General features: G+C 32.8%; 1 protein-coding gene across 1 annotated transcript in view; it reads left to right on the top strand.

Annotated features, from left to right (window-relative positions):
* Positions 1-25,060, top strand: part of LOC118181843 (uncharacterized) — a 30,843-nt gene extending 5,783 nt beyond the window's left edge. Inside the window, exon 2 of the mRNA XM_035351054.2 lies at positions 17,911-25,060. Coding sequence (XP_035206945.1) covers positions 17,911-19,001 — 1,091 coding nt within the window. The 3' untranslated portion in view covers positions 19,002-25,060. The remainder of the gene's footprint in view (positions 1-17,910) is intronic.
* The last annotated feature ends 192 nt before the right edge of the window (positions 25,061-25,252 follow it).

The raw sequence follows: 25,252 nt of genomic DNA, 5'->3' as shown, positions 1-25,252 counted from the left end.
TTTACTAGTATAAATGGTATAGTATTTTACTATGTTTTTGTTATTTTAATTGCAGTAGCTCTTCAGTTGTGTGGACGCCAGGTATCTGGAATATCGGTTATCCAGACGGCCATTTTTTTCTTTTTAATAAAACTAAAATTTAACTAGTTTATAGGCTATTTACGTGTTTTAAATTTTTTCCTCAGTTTAAATAATATAAAAGATATTTTATTGGTATTTTGCATCAATTTACGTTATTTATGTACAGATTATCTCTCTGAATCAGTAAAGAAATAATGTATTAGTTTAATCTTAGTTCAACAAAGAAATAATGTATTGTTTTACGCAAATAAAAATAATATTGTCGTTTAATTTATTCTAAAAAAATGAAAATAAGACTACATATTTGGTTTTAAGCTTTACGTAAACTAAAACTAATACTGTTTTAATTTAATTAAAATATAATTCTGTTGTATGCTGTGCGTTTTGTGTTTTGCTTAATGAAAATAAAAGTATTATTTTTCACGTCAAAATTTTTCATGAAACCAAGTGCGAAAAAGAAAGCCAACGCAGTTATTCGGATTTTTCAGTTATTCGAATGGAAAGTTATTCCGAATATTTGGAGTCACATTAATTCACACGTCTTAACCTTTAAAAAGATAACGTCTTCTACAAATCACATTACATTGATTAATTTGATAGTATATAAGATTTTGATATTGACAGCAGTTATGAATTCGAGAAAAATCTTATGATGTAAGCTAAATAAAAATTTTAAAAATCAAATAAAAAGTATTTCGCATTTCATCCCAGTCATCCCAAAAGTTTTGTGGCTTTTCAAATCGAAGCGTATTTTCTTCTAATTATTTTGTGACTGCTGATAAGACGTGGTGACTTTGATCGAAGCGGATGTTTAAATACGGTCTCGGCTCTCGTTGCTTAACTCTAACATGTGTTGCGAAGGGTAATTTTTTTTTTTTTTTTTTTTTTTTTTTAAAGAAATTTTCCAGCTACTGAAGGGATGGCAAAATGTCATAGAACAAAATTTTACTTATGTGATTCATTGAAATGTTCTTATATTTTTGTGCTGCTTCATTTGTATTTATCATAAAAAAAACCGCAAAACTTTTCAGATGACCGAATGCATTTAAAAAGTAATACACCGAAACCTTTGCTATTTACTATGCTAATTAATGCAAGGTTATGCGAGCGTAACCAAAAAATACGGATGCTCTAAAAATGGATCTCATCACTGTAAAAAATTAAATCTTGAAGGCTTTTAAAAAACTACATTGTGTATATTGTGTAAAATGAGTTTAAATGAAATAATAACGGTCTTAATCTACTTTTAAGTTTTTCTTTTGGAAAATTCTGTCGTTATACTCCTAACTCCCTTTATTTTTCATTTATTTTTTATTTTCCTTTATTTTATTTATTTTTGAATGAGCTGCGTTAATATGTTTTCGGACAATATAGAATGTATTGCTCAAAGCTATGAAATACTAACGACACAAACGTTTTAAGTTCAATTTCAGGTTATTAGCGCATATTATTTAGTTGTTGTGAGCATGTACTTCAGTCTTTCACCTTGTCTCGTCTTTGCTCTTTCGTCTTCGCTTTCTTTTCGTGCTTCTCTTCTGGTTCATTCTTGACTTACTTGCTTTTCATTGAGGTAACTTATGGTCTTGAATCAACTTTGTTTGATAAAATTTACGAGACTGTATCTTGCTTTCCTGAAGCTATACTTCCCTATTTTTTTCGCTTTCAACAAAAACAAAACAAATTTTCAACAAAAGAAACGCTTTTACACTGCAACGTTATTGCTAAATATCTTCATTAGTAGAATGCTTTTCCTGTATAACATGAGAAACTTACCGCCCCTCCTCCAAAGCTGGGAGTTAGCTTTAGAGTAAGTGAGCTTTAGGATAAGAGAAAAGTTCTCTCGAAGATCAAGAATTTGATTGTCATTGATCTCGAAGATCAATCCCAGCGAAAGCAAATTTCTTAATGATATTCGTGAAATATCCTTTTATTTTTTCGACATATTTCTTATTTCCAACGACTGATTAAGGGAAAGCCATCAGATTTCGGTCCTCCGGCTGATTGAATCTACGGAAACATGGGTTCAAAGGGAAATGAATTGCTGAATCCAGATTATCGGTAGTTAACTTCCCTTTTACTTTACTTTTACTCTCTTTACTTTTATTTGTAAGTTAGAATAGGTAACATTTTCCGAAAAACCGATGCACCTCTCGTCATATTTGGTCCATAAGCCAGACGGCCTAGACGTAAATTAAACTTTTTATTTATATCATTCTGAGCTTTTTTTTCTGTTTTTTAGTTTACCTTTATGTTAAGTTTTACCACCATAAACAACCCACTAAATTTCTTCACAGTAAGGTACAATTTCCTTAGGACACAGAGCAGGTTTTTTATATTGTTTATTAAAATCTTTGATGCCTCCTTTTCTAGTAGTTTATTCACTTTCAGAAAATTCTTTTGGCATGGAATAAACTTTGATAATCCATCATATAGCATCTACTGAAAAGAAGCTTCACAGTCAAGTATTTTGGCGTATGGTATATTGTGAGCATTCATTCGCTTCATATAATATGCATTTATATCTAAATAATGAAGCAATGAAAAAAACCTGATCTTGTTTTAAGAATATGGTTTTCTCAGTATCATCCAGTTCTCAGTGTTTTTCCCATCATTCTAATTAAACCTAATTTCGTTAAATGTCATTATTCGGGTTTGCATTATAAATGAGTATAAACATCGCTTAGGTTTGTAAGCCAACTTCGCTTTAAACTGAATTATGTAGTCTTTGACTACTAGCTTATTTTAAATTTGAACTTAATGTTACTTTAAGTTGTAGAGACATTAGGTATTTTTTGGAAGCAGGAGACTTGAAAAATAAGCAACGCCTTCGCCGGTAATCGAATCGCAGACCTCTGGAATACGCGCCCAACGTGCAGACCACTATACCACGAAGACACGTTAAGAAGGCAGGAGAAATACCTTATATATTTCCCCTTTTAAAGGGCGACTGGGGTTTTAGGGGACCCAGTCGCCAAATCCTGGGTGTGGAGAATGATCATCCATCACACATTTAGTTCACGCCCCAGTGTAGAACATTATGTATTTTTGTGGAAGCAAGAGACTTGAAAAATGAGCAACGTCTTCGCCTGGAATCGAACCACGAACCTCTGAAATACGCGCTTAGCGTGCAGACCAATACACCACGAAGGCACGCTAAGAAGGCGGGAGAAATACCTCATAACGTTACATCGTCACAAGTGGTTTTCTGAATAGTAAGCACGAGTAGAGAATTTATGTTCAAATCTTGATTTAATAAAAAGTTTGTTTTAAAACCTTCGTAAGATTCTGTCATTAACATTTAAACTTTAGTAATTTGCTGTCAGTCTATCTAGAGTTTGGTTACAATTTTTGATAGCTAAAAAGACTAAATTTTATAGCATTTTCAAAAGCATAGAACAAAGCAAAATTTCTCCCCCGGACAGCACAGTAAATGTACTACCTGATAGAGGAATCCTGTCTTTTCCACGGAACCGCTTACTAATATGAATTTAATTTATCGAGTTGTTAAAATTGTAACTGTGATATTTATTTAAACGATTTATCACAAAAGTCTACGTTTGCATAAGATTACCAGATTTTTTATAGTTTGAAGCAGACTGGAGCAGAAAGATAGCGAAAGCAGTAATAATTATTGCTTTTTTGCATAGTCATTCTCCATATAGTTTTCTTTAGATTTTCAACTATGGTAGTACATATGAATTCTTTCTTCCGATAATTCGTTTTATATTACAAACTCTGCCGGGCTGCCCAATGGCGTTCATCTTAAATTCGATTCCCTATGGACAGATCGTCTGCACAGGTTATCTGTGTTTTCCCGTTGCTAACATAAAGACAAATCAGTTTTCCTTAAAAACACCATTACGAAGACATCTTTTCTTAAAAAAATGGCGTTCATATCTTCACATTCTTTGCTATAATCTGTTGACCAACTAATTAGCAAATTTCGATTGTTTGCTTTATAATGTAGGCCATACATATTTAAGATTTCTAGAGAAATATCCAGGTTCTCTGTAAATCACTGCGGCAGCACCTAACATAATCTATAATTCAAAATGAACATTGTTCGGTGTCTGAAAGAGTATTGCTTGGCAGCATTGTTTTACGCCAAGTAGAGTTTGGCTTTAGTGTAACCCTAAAGTTATTTCATTTTTGCTTTATTAGTATGAATGATTTCTGACTTGATGTAAGAGCATATGGTTGTTCGCTCTTAGCTAAGTTACATAGGTAACTATAAGCACATGCGTGTACTAGTATTCAATAATGTTGTTTTTGTTAATATTACAGTCCACTTACTGAAGTTAAGTATCATTAAATAAGTTCGAGCTATCTTCGGCAAGAACAAACATCTTTCAACAGATTATATTTCAGAGCTTCATACACTCATGCTTCCGTATTCGCTGGTTAAATATCGCCAGTTTTGGTCACCTGCGGAGTATTGAAGCCCAAATAATTTTTTTAAATTAAAGAAATAATCTGTTAATGAGTAACATGTTACTAGAAAGTGAGTCTCACTTAAAGCGTATCTGTTAATAAGTAACATGTTACTAGAAAGTAAGTCTCACTTAAAGTATACCACCACGTTTGGAGCCGATTCAACCTGTGATTTGGAAAATATCCAAATATCAAAGTATTTCCCACCGTCCCCAATTTAAAATGCAACCAGCAGCCACCGGCCGTATGCAGGCAAAGCTTAGATGGTACACTGGAACAGAAGGATATTTTCAGAGATAGGCAGCTCCCCTGCACGTCGCTAGAGAAATGCAATTACGTAATTGACGAAGAGAGAGATACAGTCAATCGATAACATTGCAAAAATGTTACCGATTGCACATACAATATCGATAACACCTATGTACACAACTTTCTTTGGAATGTAGGCACTAAGAGGAGGTTCCATTCTTAGTTAACATGAAGTTTGCTTCATACCCGGCAGTAGTTTCACTTTCTGCCAAAAAAAAAAAAAAAAAAAAAAAAAAAAAAATCAAAATTACCTTCCTTTTCATACTAAAGCACAGACTGAAATTCCGACCAGCGTTAACTACTGTCTCGCAACCTGTAGTTGAATGTAGACAAACATAAGTGCCGTTTTCGGATGGCGACCCCCCTTTCTAGCTGCAGGTAGTCTTTTCTGACTGGATATTGTGTAAAGCGAAAGCAGACCACAATGTGTTGAAATACTGCAGCCCACACTTGACCATGAATGGCTTCTAAGGTCAATCCCGGGCAAACAGAAAAAAAACATTGTAAACAGGTATACCGTACAACTTATTATTTTTGTATTAATTGCTGAAATGTCTTAATGTGCATAATTTATCACCTACATTTTATATCATTTTCTATATGAATTTCGTTTTATAATAACTGTGAATATTTTGTCAAGAAACTTTCAGCGTAAAGGCTATCGCATTGAGAAGCGCTCGGAATTATCTCCGATTTCATGTAATCACGGTGCAATCCGCAGATTTATAAAACTGGCGGGTACAAAGCACTACTTTTTGTTTTTTTCTTCTTTTCCTTCATATTTAGAACCTAGTTGTGTTGCTAATAGCGAAAACTGTATCAACAAACTGTTTACAAATTCTTGTCGTCGAATCCTTTCACACCTTCTTGTAGCTTTCTTTCTCTGTTTCTTTCTTTCTTTCTTTTTTTTTTTTTTTTTCTTTTATTTTTCTCAAACAAGTAATTTTTTTTACTTTTACTTTCTAATTACACGTGACTTACATCCATAATATTTATTGTCCAGTCTGAAAATAACCCAGTTCTAAATTTATACGTGATTTAACTCATATATGAGCAATTATATAAGTTTTCATTTGTGTTTACACAATCTTTTTGGTTAAAAAAAAAGAATCTGTAGTATGTAATGCAACCAGACGCATATACGTCTGAATTCGTGCGTGGAATATAAACAACTGCTCGTCAAAACAGTCATATTTACAAACACGCACATTACATCTTTATAGCTTAAAAAAAAAAAAAAAAAAAAAAAAAAAAAAGAAGAAGCAAGTGACAAAGAAATAAGAAAGGAGGGGAAAACGAAACCTGCAAAGCCACGTTGTTGTCACCGCTAGTTCTTTATAGATTTAACACTGCAGAAATTCTTCTCAGTATTGAAACATGTTTTCTTCGCTCAGCTTTTGTTACTGAATGCTCCCCTCCTAGACGATACCTACTTATTACGTTACCCTTTAATTAAAGTTTCTAAATCTCAAGTTTACAACTCTGGAGAATTAAACGTAATAATTTAGCATTTTTTTTTCTTCTAGAAATGTGATTCTATTGAGATGTATTAAATTGTAAAAGTTAGTTTGAATATTTTATCTTCACGAAACAAATACCCATTACAGCATGTTAGTCATTATATATATTTAACTACGCAAAACTTCACCAATAGAAAATCACTATTTCAACCAGTTCTTTGATGTATAACAGTTTTGTTTAATTATTCAAGAACTTATTTTCGAAATGCATTAGTTTGTTTTTAAATATAAAAAGAGAGTTCTCGTAAATTTTGACGTTGCCTTTCTTCAAAATCCCTGTCAGTAGTTTACTAAATTTCTTGAATATAATCAGAAAAGAGAGGGAAGAAGGTCTCCAATAATTAGAAGCGAATACAATTCTTACAACAAATTAGATGTATTGTTGGAAAATCTCTCACACCTAAAATTAGAATATGCCCATTTTCTTTCAAAATTACCTTAGTTTTAGAGGTTATCAATTTTTACTAAAAAAAGAAGCTATTAAATGTTATGTATTCATGGAGATTTATATAATTATTATATTTATTAAAACGTATTAAATGCATTTTATAATGGCTGAATTGTTTTAAAAAACTGCATATGAATTGCACGTGCACTTTATACTGAGAACAGTTTCATTCTATGATTTTGCACTTTCATGAATCGGTTCACTTTGATTCTTAAAAGAGAAATTACTCCTTCAAGTTGTGACATAATTGTATTCTAAACAACTGCGAAATTTTGCTTAGATTTAAAAGAAAAACAAAGACTTCTAAAATGATTTTTTGCTATGGCCCATTTTCTCCATTTCTCATGCAACTTTATTCCGGCAGCTCCCTAAACTTATAAAATCATAAAACCGACTGCAATCTACTTTTTAAAAATAGAAATATCAGTTTGGGGAGATTATAATCTGTAATTAATAATATTTTAACAGTCATTTTAACCCTTCATCGCATACAAATAATCTAGAGAAGTTAAACGAAAATGTTTGTATTTTTTCTACTTAAAATAACCTTATTTATAATAAAAAATTAATTTTATTCAAATTTCGTTTTAAATAATTGCTACAGTTGGTTGACTACAGCGGACAGCATGCATATACGTACATGCATACAAATCACTTCCCAACGATTTACGGTCATTGCATTTGAAGTCATTTTCTGCCTTGTTTGCAGTGATCATTACCATCTTCCAAATGGTAAATCTACAACTGACATGTACATACAGATCCCCCAAAATACCTTCATTTCGTCGATTGTGATTGAATTCATTTTGCTACGATTTTGTAACCTGCACCTATTGGATTCAAATGTCAAATGTTCTAGAAATTCCTTGCCAAACATAAACATTTCCAGTGGTGTTTTGGCTTATAAGCAGTACATTTGGGTTTCAATTCACTCTTTTCGATAGATCTTTATCTACCCACTACACAATTTTCTCAAACTGAAATTTAAAATAAAATGTCTAAAATTACTAATTATGAATAAAAAATGGCAGTATAAGAAAATATAAACAATATTGTATAATGTTTACTATGAGAAATTGTACTAACTTGGAAATAGAAGTAGCAGCCATTTTTTAAATAGCATTGCTTTACTTAGTGATGCTATACAGCCATCTGTGATCGACAGTTGAAAGCTCTAATAATATAGAATGAATAAACACAGGAATGGAATCTGTTAAGGCATTTATAGAGGAATAAACAAATTTAAACTTTTGCCCACTAGAGTGGACATGATGCAACCAAAGGGTTAATTAGTAGGTGAAATAGTTCCTTATACGGCGCTAAATACAAATTTATTATTAAAATAATGATGCATGTGAGGTCAATACGAAGAGTAACGTTTTATAGCGTTAAACATATTGTTTCATGAATTTGTGCCCTTTCATTTGGAGGCAGACAAAGCTGTAAGCATGCGCTTACATCAACGTGATTTTGTTTTACGGTCTTTCGAGCAACTTACTGAACAAGTTTTCAATCTTTCCCTAAATGATATTGAACCTTTCCCTAAATGAGACTGAGTCTTTCCCTAAATGATACCTTCCATTTTTTTATACTGAAAGGACTAATTGCTGATAATGGCTACCTAATAATGCATAGAAATATACTTGACTTTCAAAACACCCTCTTTCTAATGTCACCAGAATCAAACGAGCTTCTGATTCCGTTATATAGGTATGGATCAGATGGTGTACAGTTTGTTGAGCCGACTATGTACTTCAAAAGAAGCTTTTTCTATATAAGCTCCAAAGGACTGCTATCCGGAGATTTTGGGGAACTTTGTTGCGGTTGGAAGTTACTTCCATCCTCCCGTAACTACTGTGTGAAAATCTGGCAACCACAGAGCCTTGTCCTGTAGATTTGAAGATAAATATTTTAAACATTTAATAAAATATGTATGCATATTTTTTAGGTAAAAAGTACGAGTTTTAAGATAAAATTTACCTTAAGATGTTTTGAATCTTGCTTGTTTATGACGATTACAGAAGGCAAATTTGAGACAGGAAAATAAGCAAAAGCCCACAACACTAGTTAACTAATTGTTAAGTTATTTAAAGATATTTATAGTTAACTATTATTAACTATTAATTGTTATGAAAATACACTTCTGAACCTATTATGTAGTTTTTAAATCAAACCCTTTTGTCACTGATCATTTCATAGCAGATTATGATTAATATTTTTTCATGCTTCTTCAAAATTTCCTTTCACAAAACATTATTAGAGAAACTGTGCATTAAAATTTGTATGTAGCCTCTTTTCTCGCTTTCTGATAGTAAATATCATAGATAGAAGCTGCACAATGATATAAGTTAAGTCATTTATCTAATTAACAAGGGGTGGTTAAACAACTTAAGTTCACTGATGCCTGAAATTAAAGGGTACCTTAGAAAATTCAGCTTGATTTTGACGTATGAAAGACATGGTCAATACAGTTTAATATGTCGTCCAATCCAGTTAAACAATTTTTACTTTCAAGTTATTTATCCACCGCACGCGATCGATGAGATTGACAATTATCATTGCTTAAGAGAAGCAACTTCAGAGAATTTGAAATTAACAGTGCACATTTACTTTAAAAACATTAATCAGAAACTGATTGTTAAACTCTTTCTTAAGTTATCCTGTAACTCTGCGTACTAGTTTATCTTATTAAATAAAGTTCTGACAGGTACTGGAAAAGAACAACGCAAGGAACACAAAATTTTAAATTAACAATATTAGGACAATTATGGACTTATCCGGAATTCAAACAAAGAACATATAACATAACTTGTAGTGGTCAATATTATTAAAAGCAGAGTATAGAAGACTTGAATGCTTAGCATAGAAAAGCTATCTGCCTTCGGAAGAAATGTTTATGGAGAACCTTTTAAGAAACTGTTAGTAAAGGATGTAACAAAGCATCAAATATTAGAATATTTTTGTGAAAATCTTTCTGGGTAAACTAGCCGATGCATATGCTATACTTAAAGATAGTCACTAAATGCCCACGAGGTAAGCTCCTTTAATCGCATATTTTTCCTAGAGTGAACTCAGCAGTTTAATCACACAGTCACTACTGGATTTGCATCTCAGAAAAATGTCTTTCCAGACAAAACGTAGTGTCGAATTTCTGCTTAGAAAAAGAGTAAGATTATCAGAAGACGATGTGATTAAATATTGTTATCTAAATAAGAGAACTGAGGTTATTTGTTAGCCTCGAGATATCAAATAACTAGGAAAAGAAAATGAATTTATTGCAATGAATCATGGGAATATTTCGTTTTCGTAAAGAATTACCAACACCATTTCGAATTTTACGCAGAAAATTTGCTGTAAAATCTATGAAAAGAGATAAGGTGTTCAAATTCTAAACATGTAAAATTCTTATAAATTAAGATAAGGCAATCATAAAGAAAGAATAAAGTAATAATTTCTACTTAAACTTTTAAGTATCCAGAGCTATGAAATAAAGAAGTATACATTCTTTGCACGTTCATTTTATTTGATTTGGCATTTATTCTCTTAAAAAAAGTTTAAAAATAACTTCAGATAAGCATTTGAGCGAGTAAATGTTGATAACAATAATATAAAATTGTAGATTCATGAGGGTTTTTGAAGCAAGAGACATTAGAATGAGCAAATCCCTCATCGGGATGCGAACCTGGACCTCTTAAATACGTATTCGAGGGTGCTTCCAGTTACACAACGAAGGCATTCGGAAAAAAGGGAGAAACTAATATTATATATACTCTTTTGCAAAAGAAAAATCGAAGCACCATGAAGGAAGTGGTTATTTTTGATGAAATTGAATACGTGTATAGCTCCACACACAGATAATAAAATAATTAAAAAATCAAGATCATACCTGTTCACGGCTCACAATCATCCATTGAGTGTTTAAATTAGTAGTTGGCTGAAACGCCCCCGGCGGCAATGCATGCTTGAATTCGTCGAGGCAAGGGGTTTTAGAAGTACCTAACGTCATTCTGCCAGTCATTCATCAGTTGTCGTTCCAGATCTGCGATATTTTGTGGTGCCCGAATCTGGCGGCCTATCATGTCCCAGACATGCTCGACTGGTGAAAGGTCTGGTGACCTTGCTGGCCAAGGAAGAGTATCAACCGCACGGAGACAATCCAGAGATATGTGAGCGGTATGTGGCCTGGCATTATCTTGTTGGAAAATGGCCCCAGGATGACGTGCCATGAAGGGTAATGCAACCGGCCGCAGGATGGCATCAACATATCGTTGGGCTGTTAAAAATGTACGGATGATGACTAAAGATGACCTGCTGTCATAAGAAATAGCGCCCCACACCATCACATTAGGGGTTATAGCTGTATGCCTTTGTAAAACAAAGGTTGATTGGGACCGCTGGCCCCGTCCTCTCCAGAGACACGAACATGGTGGTCATCTGCTTCAAGAGTGAAGCGGGATTCATCGCTGATCACTATACGATGCCAGTCTGATCACAGCCATGACGATCGGCTGCGACACCACTCCAGACCATTCCGCCGATGTTGTGGGGTCAAAGGCAAACGTCTTAAAGGCCTCTGTGAGTGTAACCCCGCCTCAGAGACCAGCGTCGTGAGATGGTGGACGGGATCACGAGAGGTATAGACGTGGCTGTAGTGCGTTGAATAATGTTGACAATGGGCGACGTTTGGGCGGTTCGGGCCTGGCGAACAATCATCCTATCTTGCCTCGCATTTGTGATCCTTGGCCCTTCAGAGCCTTCATTTCGTTGGCAATTTTCTTGTAGCAACCATTGCTGCCAACATCTTTGCACAGCAGTGTCTGTACGCTGTAGGTGGCGGCCTATTGCTCAGTATGACCCCCCCAGCTTCACGCAACCCTACAATGCGACAACGTTCGAAGTCGTTTAGTTGTCTGTAAGGTCTTCGATATCATCGTAATGGCATCTTTAGTTGCTTCTTTACGGAATTACAATGGCAGCAAAAAAAAAAAAAAAAAAAAAAAAAAAAAAAAGATAAAATTTCCGCCTCCGTTACTGGTTTTATACTTTGCGAATTGCGCACTAGAAATGCTCACTATGATTGCAATTCCTGTTCATTTGCCTTGAAACTTTGATCATTTGCATGTTCAATCAAAATGTTTTTGCATACCAAATTTCGTCACGATCGTAAAAGTCCTTCTTGGTGCTTCGATTTTTTTTGCAGAAGAGTGTATATACTCAGCCCTTTGCTAAAGGGCGGAGGATAGAGACAGTGAAAGAATATGAACCAAAAATCCCCGTAAAGTTATTTAGCATTTTCGATGCAAACTCACAAATAACTGGTGGATGCAGTGAGTCCAAGAAAAAAAGCGAATTTTGCAGATTGAATGCGTCAGTGGTTTCAACTCAAACTACATGCTGGCCGAAAGTACAATTTGAAAGCAGCTGATCGGGCAATTTATGTTTAAACCAAAATTAATAGTTTTCTTTTTAACAAACCAAAATTTTTTAATAGAACTCAGTTCTTATTTACCAAGTATTTATTTAAACATAAATAAAGAGTAATAAAAATAAAGGAAATTTCAATTTGTTTTCTATCTGAAATCTAAAGGCTAATATCTGCAGGCTTTTTGTTTGCTACACTTTATAATTCAAACGTATTTACAACTAAATATTAAATTTTTAGACTGACATTTATTTCAAATAATTCTAATGTATTGAATAAACCACTAAATAACTTACTTAAACTAAAAATAAACAAATTACAAAAACTTAAGGAGATAAATCTTGAGAACTGATAATGAAAACCTATGCTGTTTTTTTATTTATTAAATTTTTCTTTGACACATAAAGAAAAATACGTTATATTTGTATGTAAATAATTATAAACTTTTCTATTTCTTACTTCAACACCTCATCGCTTTCCGGTTTTGAACAAGTTCGTAACCTTGAAGAAAAAAGTAATTAGAAACTATCTTCATCACAAATTACAGATGCTCATCGGTGAATCTGGTTCTTTTTTTAGACTTATTAGTTTTTAACTGCACGGGGGGAACTGTTCATCTATACACATACTCCCGAACAAACCGATTAATCCTATTGGAAAAATTCATAACTGACGGCTTTTATCTTTTAACAAGTGTGAAAACAGCAATCACATCTGTATCTTCAAATCTTTGAATAAGATTTATATCACACTGTTAATTAATTAGCTTTATTTTTAGATTTTTTGGGACGTTACACGTTCGTTTTCATTGGCAATGAAAATAATGTGAAAATAGAACTCCAAACCTTTTCTCAAATTCTTTTTATAATAATTAATGTCATAATAATGCTAATTAATTTACAAGATATGTATTCAAGGGCCGCTTTAAATTACTTTGGAGGCCGCACGCGAGTCGCCAGTTTGTGACCAATGCCATAGATAGGTTACTCTGAGATAACTTTGGATAGACGGAAACTAAGAGGAAATTAGCAGAACACGTGCGTAAATATACAAACAAACAAATGCATAAAATAAACCGCCTCGAAGTGAAATACTGTTGACTTTGTGAATCACTTTGTACAGTCATTAGGATTTTTGAAGCAGGAGATATAACAAATGAGCAATGTCCTCGCCAGTACTCGAACCTGGACCTCTCGAATACGCGCCGAGTGTGCTACTTTTACACCACGAAGGCAGAAAGTAGGGAATAAATACCTTATAACTTTAAAATTAGTCAGACAGTAATTTATTACTTAAAGTTTAATGAGATCTTTGAATAGAGGCAGCTCATTCCTGACTAGATTGCAGGAAACGGAGCGAGCAGCTAAGCAAGTCTCTCGCAGCTGTATCTACATGCAATTTGAATAAGAGCTAGTTTGCATTAGTAAGCTCCAGACAAAAGCATGTCGGTTTCGACAAATAACCATAGAGTCATTTGCAGTAACGCATTACTTACTTATGTAACGTATGAATGGTCGATCGCAAGGTGATTCTTTGTAAGATTTCATTGCGTAGAGATGATTATATAAAAAGCAGTAGATGAAAAGTGATATATAAAATCAAGCAAGTGAAACCGATTTAAAACTAATTGTAACTCGAATATAAAATTTTGAAATATTATGAGTCAAGTTGTAAGAATCTTAAGTAACAGTTGTGCAGGAGACAAATTTATTCCACTAATTGGGGTATTTCGATATTCCATTAAGCCTACACTTATATCTTGCACTTTTCTCATGATATTTTCACTATTCCTACAGCTTTTTCAGCCAACCCATTACTTTGTGGATATCTGGGGCTACTAAATTTAAGTTCGAAATCCCAATCTTCAGCAAATTTCTTAAATAAGTAGCTATTACAGGGATTATTGTCGCAAACGACTTCATTTGCAATACCATACCTGGCAAAAATGAACTTTAACTTTATCATAATTTCATTTGCTGTCTTATCTTTTATGCTAGAAACCTCAATCCATTTAGAGTAATAATCGATAACTACTAAGTAATTTTGATTACCAAATTGCAAGATATCAAGGGCAATTTTTCGAATGGTTTAGTTGGAATTTCATGTTGCATTAGAGGTTCTTTTTGATTTCTATTTCTGAATTTTTCACATATTTCACATTTGGAAACAAGCTGCTCAATGTCATTTGTCATACCTGGCCAGTAAAAAATTTCACGGGCTCTACTTTTACATTTCTCAATTCCAAAGTGCGCTTCATGAATTAATTGCAACATATCTTTTCTCAAACCATAAGGTACAACTAATTTTTCATTAATAAATAACAAGTCGTCATTAATACAAAGATCATTTTTAACTTTAAAGTATGTTTTTACACTACTATCTACTTTTTTGTAACATTTAGGCCAACCCTCTTTAATATATTTCATAACTATTTGCAAATCTAGATCTGATTCAGTTTCTTTCCTAAATTGCACCACTCTTCTTTCACTCATAGGAAAATATTTTGAAATAATGTGAACAACATTTAGCATTTCAGGATCATCAGTAATAGTTTCATTCACAGGATATGCTCATGACAAAGTGTCAGCAAAAAGCATTTGATTACCTGGAACATAATTTATCTCAAAATCATACTTTAGTAATTTTAAGATCATCCTTTGCATTCTAGACGAGATTTTATGCAATGGTTTCTTAACAATTGCCATTAACGGTTTATGATCACTTTGCACTGTGACTTTCCGTCCATAAACAAAATCGTGGTACTTTTCAAAAGAAAATACTATGGCCAATAGCTCTTTTTCGATCTGTGCATAGTTTTTTTCACTGTTAGTCAGGCTGCGAGACACAAATGATACAGGCTTACCCTTTTGAATTAAACACGATCCTAGGCCATCCTTCGAACTATCACACTGTATAATTATATCTTCATTACCACTGAAAACTTTTAAAATTGGAGCTTTGGTTAGCAGTTGTTTGATGTTGTTAAATGACTTTTCCTGAGTTTCTCCCCAATTAAATTCTACCTTTTCTTGAATGATTTCTCTTAAAGGAGCAGTAACTTTACATTAGGTATAAATTTTGACATTAGGTATAAATTTTGACAGAAAATTTAACATTCCTAACAACCTCCTTACTTCAGTTTTTGATTTTGGTGTTGGCATATCAATAATTGCTTTAATATGATTAGGATCGGCTTTTACACCTGACTCAGAAATAATTTGGCCTACATATTTGACTTCCGGTACCTTATATTGTAATTTATCAGGATTAAATTTTATATTTAGAGACCTAGCTCTTTCAAGAACCTTAGAGATAATTATATCATGAGTAACCTCATCAGATCCTGCAATTATGATATCATCAAAATAAACTTCCACACCCTCAATATCACCAAATAATTTTTGGTTTCTTTTCTGAAATATTTCTGGGGCGGAGGATATTACAAATGGCATTTCATTAAATTTATATCTTCCATAAGGAGTATTAAATGTACATAGTTCAGAACTAGCTTCATCTAGTGGTACATGCCAAAATCCATCTTTTAAATCTACAACTGAAAATACTTTTTTACCTTCTAACCTACTAATTATGTCATCTGGAGAAAGAACTTGATAGTGTTCCCTTTTAATTGCTTTATTTAGATCTCTAGGATCCAAACATAATCTCAGACTCCCATTAGGTTTTTCAACTATAACCAAACTTTGAACCCAATCAGTTGGTTTATTTACTTTCGATACTATCCCTTCTCTTTCAAGTTTATCGAAAGTATCTTTTAATTTAGGCTGTAAAGCCTGAGGAACACGTCTTGGGGGGTGTATTACTGGTATTGCATCATCTTTAAAGGTTATATGATATGGTTCGTCAGGAAATTGCCCTGTGCCTGTAAATACATCTTTATACTGAGCAATTAAATCATTTTTATTAATGATATTGCACTTTAAAGAATCAATCCTTTCAATTAGCTTTAATGCAGAACAAGCTGTTAACCCTAATATAGGCTTAGATCTTACATCAAGAACATAAAATTGTAAAGGTACATTCTTAAGCCTTTCAGTTGAACAATTAATGATAAGAGTACCTTCTGGGTTTAACTTAAAATTACCATATGCAGTTAAGAACAAATCAGTTTCATTAAGTTTAGGCTTAAGTTTAACCTTATTTAAAACATACAAAGGCAAAATATTTACTTCTGCACCAGTATCTAACTTAAAATCAACCTTGAAATACTTATTATTTACATACATTGTAATACTTTTCACCCATGTTTCACTTACCTTGTGAATATCCTTATTTACTTCATCAATAGAATTTGTTAGATCTTTGATTAATTTTGCACTTATTTTAAATTCACTATGCCCGTTTACTGGTGGATTCATCATTATAGAGTCAACAAATACACTATGTTCATTATATATTCTAAGTTCATTATTTGGTATTCCAACTTCATAAATATTCTTGGGACACCTCGCGGCAAAATGGTTCTTTACTTTGCATTTCGCACACGTCTTTCCGAAAGCTGGACAGTCCCGATATTTGTGCCTTCTTCCGCACTTCTTGCAGTCATATTCTAGTGCTGATTGCTTCTGCTGCGACGATAATTTCGGTGGCACTGACTGTTTTGATTGATGCCGCTGTTTTCTATATTTCTTCACAGTCGCTGGATCAACTTTCATGTTCCGGAGTTGCGCTTTGCTTGTTTCAGCGGCACGGACTATTTCTATAGCTTTTTCTAATCCTAGGTTAGATTCTCGAAGCAAACGTTCAGTCAGACTCCTATCCCGAATGCCTAATACAATACGGTCGCGAATCAATCCATTTTCTTGTTCAGCAAACTCACAAGTTGACGCTAAAGTCTTTAACTGAGTGACATAACATTCAATTGTTTGTCCTTCTTGCTGGCTACACGAAAAGAATTTGTAACGTTCATATACGACATTTTGCCGTTTTGAACAATAATCTTCAAAAGACTTCAAGACCTCTTCGTATTTCTCTTTATTCTCAGGTGGCTTAAATCGAAACGTGTTAAAAATTTCGAGTCCTTCACTACAGAGTAAATTCAAAAGGATTGCAATTTTAGTCTTATCTGGCTTGGCATCTTTTTCCGTTGCAAGTAAATAGGTTTCTAGCTCTTGCTTCCATTTTTTCCATTTTTCTTTAACATTTCCGACGGAGAACGTTAGCGGAGCAGGTGGTCTGAAATCCATTTTGGTCCTGACACCATGTAACTTCTTGTGTAGTTCGTTGAATTTAATTACTTCTGTAATTTAAAAGAAGAATCAACTAATGATTATATCTCAAGAATTCAAAACTTTTATTCTTACAATTTTAAACAGTTCACATGACATTCAGCTAGCACAGTAACAAGTGCATCACAACAACGGAATCGCATAGCATGAGTGCCATTAAAGTTAAAGTTATTTTAAATATACATCACACTATATACTGCGCAGTAAAAATTTTACATTGTTCTTTCTTTACTACATTTTACCTTATTTTTCTTATATTTTATACGAACAGTATTTTAGTTCTATCCTTATCATCAATTTAAGTGTGATTTTTTTTATAATATCGTTTATACGGAACCTATGTATTTAAGTGTGATTTTTTTTATAATATCGTTTATACGGAACCTATGTATTTAAGTGTGATTTGTTTTATAATATCGTTCATACGGAACCTATGTTCTTTTTTATTTGCAGAAACTAGAGGTCCATTTGATTTGAGTGTGAAGCCAAAGACGCCGGATGTTAAAGATGAGGAAATTCCATCACCAGAAACACCGTCTCCACCCACTGTCACACAGTTTTCACCAAAAATAGTGATTCCTAATTACTTAACGCCGCCAATAGGTGTTGCTTTGATTGATAGGATAACGCCTTCACCTAGTCACGTGTTGAAACCTGTTGCACCTTTGGAAGCTCTTAATTTTAGCACCTCACCTAATTCCAGACCTGCAACTTGGACACGGCCGGTGTTTCCCTCGCCATATATTCAATTCCCTTTCCTATCGTTTCCTCGTCCGGCACCAGAATTCTGTAATCCTACAGGCCCCTATCTTGGAGGCACTGCTCTCGTCTCTTCTCCACCTCGCATAGAATTGTCTCCTTGTATTCCCTCAGAACCAAGCGGCTATGAGAAATCTCCGCCTCATTTGAATAATTTGGATATTCATGTGAAAAATCATTCCTCATTTCTCACACCATGGATTCACAAAGAGGGATCCACCTCACCGATATCGAGGTCCGACAGCAGTGAATCAGGAAGAGAATCAGCAGGCAACAAATACAAGCCTATTGTTAGCAGTTCTACTGGAAATTCGTGTTTAGCAACTCAAGCCCCGCGATACCAGTGTGTCGACTGCAACAAAAGTTATGCAACATACAGCGGACTCTCTAGGCATCGACAGTTCCACTGTATCACACAGGCAAAAAAAGCATTCAGTTGCAAATACTGTGACAAAGTATATGTCTCACTCGGAGCTCTTAAGATGCATATTCGCACTCACACATTGCCATGCAAGTGTTCTTTATGTGGAAAAGCATTTTCTAGACCATGGCTGTTGCAAGGGCATATCAGAACCCATACTGGCGAAAAGCCATTTTCCTGTGTCCATTGCAGTCGAGCGTTTGCAGATCGATCAAACCTGAGAGCACACCTACAAACACATTCAGATGTCAAAAAATATAATTGCAATACGTGTAGTAAAACATTTTCGAGAATGTCCCTCCTTCTGAAGCATAATGATGGAGGATGTGTTAACACTCGATCGAACTTGCGCATGTTCCAATAAACTTAAGAAAATCTGTGTTTTAATTGTTATAAATAATAGCAGATAATAAAGAGGAAGCACGGGTGCCTCCTCCTTTTTATAAAGAGGTATTGATAAAATGTATGTTCCAATTAAAACTCTTGCTTTATGAATATCATCAGTGCATCCTTTCACAATCCCTTCGAAAAATGTTTCCTGATTTAATATGATATTTTGATATTTTGCTCAAAGCTCAGCCAAAGATTAAAAAAAATAACAGATTTATTACAGATTTTTTAAGTGTTTCTTGTCTTGAAATTAAAATATGCTAGTGTCTGATAGAAAAGGTGGGCTTGAGAGTTTTGTTCAGAATCACCAAGTGTTTTTTATTTACTATATAATCACACTCTGCCAAAGAAATCTACTACATAAGACGTGTGTGCTAGAAAAAAAAAGAAGCAACGTTCGTATACCTCCTGACGGCTACTTTGCACGCCGCTAGTGAATGGAAGTATTATTGTGGCGTACATTTTAGTATCTTCGCTTACTGCTTCTATACTTACATCAATTTCTGAGCATTAAAAAGGTACTTCACATGCCTTCCTAGTTAGAAAATATGAAAACATTTACTATATAAAATGTAATGAGGTTGCAGTCTAGTTAGTTTCGTAATGGATAGTAATTATAAGTTTAAATATGCCGTCGTCTCTTACTCAAAAGGAAAAAATTTCTTAATCCTTTGCCAACACTTAAAGAAGCTTCCTTTTATATATTTACCTATAATTTAATTTATCATCAGTTGATTCCGCTGTTACAAATTAAAGAATTTTGTACGGTTAATTGCACTAAATATAAAAATATTTACTTCGGTATAAATATCTTCCCTTCACTATAAGCATAGAATGTATGAAACATAGTAGAAAATAATTAAAATGAAATTGTTCTTAATCACTTCGTAAAAGATTTGTTGTTAAGAGCAGAAGTTTTAAAAGCCTATAGGCACAACTGTTTCATTTCATATTAATTATTCCAAAAGAAATTCTCATTTTGTTAGATAAAAGAATTTGATTTAGTTGAAATCTTGAAAAACCATTATCAAATGCTTTCATCACATACACTTGATTTCCTTAGACAATTAATTAGTGACATGAATTAACAGATATCTCTCCCTCTCAACAAGTTTAGAAAATATAGATTCAAATGATTTCTAATACATATTCTAGAATATAGTTTAAAATTTGAAAGGATTAATCTGAAATTGTAAAGTTACTCATTACTCGTAAAAAGATATGGCAACAAACAAAATATGCAGAACAACTTTTAAAAGCAGTATTCAGTCGTTACTGCATTATTTGCCGCCGACGGACGGATCTTTTAAAGCACAGTCGCCTTAGCTAGAGTCTGCTATGTGCAAATTTGCTCTCATGAATCACATTAACTTTACCATAACACTGTTGGCTACCTGATATATTTTCTTGAAAAATTAATTTAGTAATTAATTTGTAGAGTCCCACTTGTTTTGTAACATACGTCTAAGTCGAGACTCCTGTGTAGACGTAAATGACTTATCGCTATGTCTAGATAAGCAAACAGAAACGTAAGAATGTAAAAGACCCTTTTATTAAGAACTCAGATATGATGAATAGAAGACATTTCCTGTACAAACCAGCCAGCATTTATAGCGTGAACTCAAAAGGTAGAATTTTAAATTAAAACTAAACCTTAGTTGGCCAAAAGCTATGCGGAGATGGTTAAACGCACAGGTTGGCTTTTAACCTACACTGTCATGACAGCACTTTTGTCAAGATTAAATAAACGCCGTAAACAGAAACGATTATCGTAGACTAACAACTTGTAACACGGCCGTTTATAAGCAGAACGCTCTGACTAAAACACTCTCAAACTCTCACTTAAATACACACGAGGTAAAAATTGCAGAAAAACGGAGAGAGAGAAGTGACAGTAAAATTTCGTATCATAAAATAACAAGTTAATTAACATAAATACCTTACAAATTTATTATATCAACCTTTTTAATTGAATCGCTATATGTGATGGAGAAGATATTGCTTGCACAGGAACATAAACGTTTTAATTAATCTGCGGCTAAGTATATCATCTACAACTAAAATTAATAATTTAATTAAAACTTCTCGAAATGTTCGCAGAAGGATACGATCACATTTACCAGGAGTACATTATGAACATTGTAAGTTCATAATGTAAGCGATGAAATCTTACCATGACTTAAATAAAACTTTATTTAGAGTAGAATAGTTTTCCATTTTATAGGTACCACTTTAGCGCTACTATAACTCTCCAATGATAGAAATAAAGGGTGGCTGGGCAAACAATTCTCAGCTTGACCATTATTATTATTATAATGCTCAAACTGAGAATTCTACAGTACACAATACTGTATATGAATTCTACTACTGGCAGGTAATTTACTGTAACAAAAGAAACGAGGACTCTCTACCTGGGCAGGAATGCTTTTATGAAAGGAATAAACAACCAGTAAACTGGCTAAGTATTGCTGGGTTTGAATGCTTGGCCGGCTTTAAGTTAATACAATTCAATAACTGCAAAATTAAAAAAATACATATTTATATTTTTATACACAAGTCCAAATAAAAATTTCTATATGCTAAACTTCGCAAAACTGAACCCTAAATATAACTGAACTATAAACTGAACTATAGCTATAACTGAATTGCAAACTGAACTATAAAACCTTTTTATATATATATAATCTCTTTTTAACAGCAGTACTTGTTTTATTCTCCACTGCGTCTCGCATTAAAACAACTCAAACTAGCCTGAAACAAAACTGACAATATGCTATTCAACTGTATTAAAAAGAATGACAACATGATGTAATGAATGAATCAACTTGTGAATACATAAATCAGCTTATCGTCATTGCAATTAACTGAAATACAATGAATGATTTGTAAATAAATAAATTAGCTTATCATCATTACAATTACCTGCAAATTAAATACGTCCGAAAAAAATCTTTATTAAAAACGAATAAATGTGAACTAAATTTATACGAAATTTTTTAATAAACGAAAGTATTTTGATGCAAATTTTAGGTAGAATTTACTTTTTGAATAATGTAAGATTATCTTGTGCAAAATGACGATTTGCGTCTGTATTTTAGACATCCTAAAAGATGTGCAGGAACTGAATAAGACAGCAATAACTTAACAATAATATCATTTTAAAGCATATGAAATAAATCAGTTGATTTAAATCAAGACGTAAGCAGGATCTTTGCGTAATAGAACAACGTGCCAAATTATTAGTTTGATTAGGTGTTTACAAGAGCAAATAAGTTTATTCACATTTTCTTACTTATTATACCTACACTCAATAACGAAAATGTGCCATATTACCATTACTGCTCAGAAACCGTTTTATATTTTTATAAGCTACTGTTGTTCAGAACAATTTATTGCAGATACTTTGTTTATAAATCCAACTTTTGTATATATATATATATGTGTGTGTGTGTGTGTGTGTATCTGTGTGTATGTTCATGTTAAAGTATTTCTGATGTATAATGCTGTTAGAATTATTTGCTGTATATTTGTCACTGAGCCAAGAATGTTTATAATAACTTTTTTATCAACAGTTTCAATTAGCGTGCAAGTGCTTATCTTTGCTTGATAATTTTACGCAGTTTTGGAAAGTAACTTAAAAATGTATCTAGTCTTTTTTTTTTGTTTTGTTTTTGATTTCTTCTGTATGTGAAAAAGTTGTGCCATATGTATCGTTTCTTATTTTTTCTTCGTATGGCAGTCTTTGTTCATAATTTCTTTGCACGTAATGATCTACATTTGTGGAAATGAAACGTATTCTAGTTCTATCCTTTGTTTATACGCCCCCATTCTCCCTCTCTCCAAAAAGTATTTTTTAGTTTTGAGTTACTATACTTCATTTCTGTAAATAATAAATTTGTTTCTCATCAAATTTCTTATGAAATCATCCACATAAAAATTAAGAAAAAAAGTCCTTATAACTTTTCGATGCATGGAAAATAAAAAAAATAATTGCTTTTTTTTTCCTAAATCCTTTATAGGAGTGACAGATGAATCCACATTTAGTTAAGTAAATGAATCTTTCAGTAATGTCATAACAGCTCATTATGTTATCGAAACAAATATTTAAATTTCTCACTAAATATTTTCAAATATTAAAATTTATTGCCTTTGAAAAGAGCAAAATTTGTCTTAGGTAGTTCAGTGCTCCACTACTTCATAAATCTTGACTATTACGAAATTGACTGAAAACATTATAAATTTACAATAACTGTAATGTTGGGTGTAATTTCTAAACTTTCAGACAGCAGAAAGTTTGAAAACAAGGATAGGGCTGAAAATGATAACATTTAAAATGAATATGCGGGATATAGATTTTGTTTAAATGCAGTATATAGTATTTTAACTATAATTTACAATGGCCTTTTTTTCTGTTATGACTGTAATTACCTTATTAAAGTAATGCGTTTTAAATTTAACAGAAGTGCTTCAAAATACACAAACATTCTGCACCTTGGAACAGATACTCTTTTACCTCGAATCAGATAAAGAGATGTGAGCTAAAAATGCAGCATAGCGCAAAAATTAATTATTAAAAACAACATATCGTGTGTTTGCCAAACAAAAACATTTTTATTTGACACACTAATTTGCGAAAACCACCTGAAACCTTAGTTATCCTTTTACACGTACTGACTTGTGCATTCGACTGAGAGAGGAAATTTTAACAAGATCATTAACATAGAATATTTCTGAAGAATGATAAATTTGCTGCTTTCCTCATTGAATCTTTCTTCAGTCCGTTCAAAACAGAAATATGAACTCAAACCTACGTAGCTTTTTAGTTATAACTTTACCAGCATAATTATTCAGCTCATTCTTTTTTAACTCAATCAACATCGTATGCCAGTCTTTTAATTTCTTTGTATTCTTAAACTTCCAGAATTTCTTTGTCGATGGTATTTATCAATGTCAAGTCATTTCTTCCTTATCAACTAAATTTCAAAACAGTATACTTTCATAAACTCAAAAACTATACTACAGCAAATGAAGTTACAGCCACAAAGTAATTAACTACTTAGTCGTTTAGACCCAAAATCATGATAAAAAGTAAAAAATTTAAAGGCATTAAAATAACCTTTCTTCACAATTAAATAATAGCTACCATTGTTACTGTGCATATAAACTGAACATTATATCCTAATATATGTGTTTAATAACTACGATAATTAAGCTGATTCTATATATAGTAGGACAAACTGGAAATGCGACAGCTAGTACTACACCTAGTTCAAGGTACTAGTATAAGTAGAGAATAGCGAGAAAGTAGAGAATGCGACAGCTAGTTCAAGGTACTAGTATAAGTAGAGAATAGCTTCTGTTATATGTGATTAGGATACTGTCATTTGATGAGCATAATTTAAAGACTAGTTAAATACTTTAATTCTCCCAAGTAATTATCATTCCTTAAGCTTTGATAGACGAGAATGCCGCTAACTGACTTAAAAGTATGTTCGAGTTGTTATTTCGGAAGTAACTGAAATAATTTAGTCACAGTATGACTTAGTCATAGCCTGCGGAAAAGTACTTTTTCGGACAACAGTGCTTTTCAATCTTCTTTACTATGTGTATACTTAACGATGATATTTTTATTGCATATTTAATCTTAAAATAATGGCGTTATTTTAAGATGAAAATGGAATCAATTTTTTTAAAAGCTTACCTCTTATTTTTCCTTTTATTGGCTCTGCGATTATTGTCCTCAGTGAGCTTTAAGACATTATTTTTTTAATATTGCTTCTTCTGATAAAAAAGAAAATCAGTAATTTCAACTCTTACTTGATTTAAAACTTTTCTTGCTCAATATAAAGACTTATGACTTTGAAGTGGAACAAAATATTCCTCATAATTTCACTTCTATCAGGTGTAAGCTTGACTACCACACTGTTAAGGAAGTTCGGGACACCAGACAAATGGAAAACGGTATTTTGGTTAGGTTTTCAAAAAAGAAAGCTCCCTCATGTTTTGTAATTTTTTGAGAAATCACATGAAAAATAGATGTAATGGATTATTTTTAACACATACAAAGTGTGTTTTAAACGAAGTAATGACAATAAATACAACAGTAAATGCAGTAACATTTTAGAAAACGGGCGCTGACTTCTTGATGACGAAGTAATAAGCCAACTGTACAACTGCTACTGTATGCTAATTTTCTTGTATCGTGAATTCAAATGTTACTACACA

The sequence above is a fragment of the Stegodyphus dumicola genome, chromosome X1 (assembly GCF_044657685.1).
Source record: "Stegodyphus dumicola isolate Sdum_Otavi_A_Nest chromosome X1, ASM4465768v1".
In the NCBI taxonomy this organism is placed as follows: Eukaryota; Metazoa; Arthropoda; class Arachnida; order Araneae; family Eresidae; genus Stegodyphus; species Stegodyphus dumicola.
Note: the sequence above shows the minus strand (reverse complement) of the source record. Positions and strands in the feature narration are given on the sequence as shown.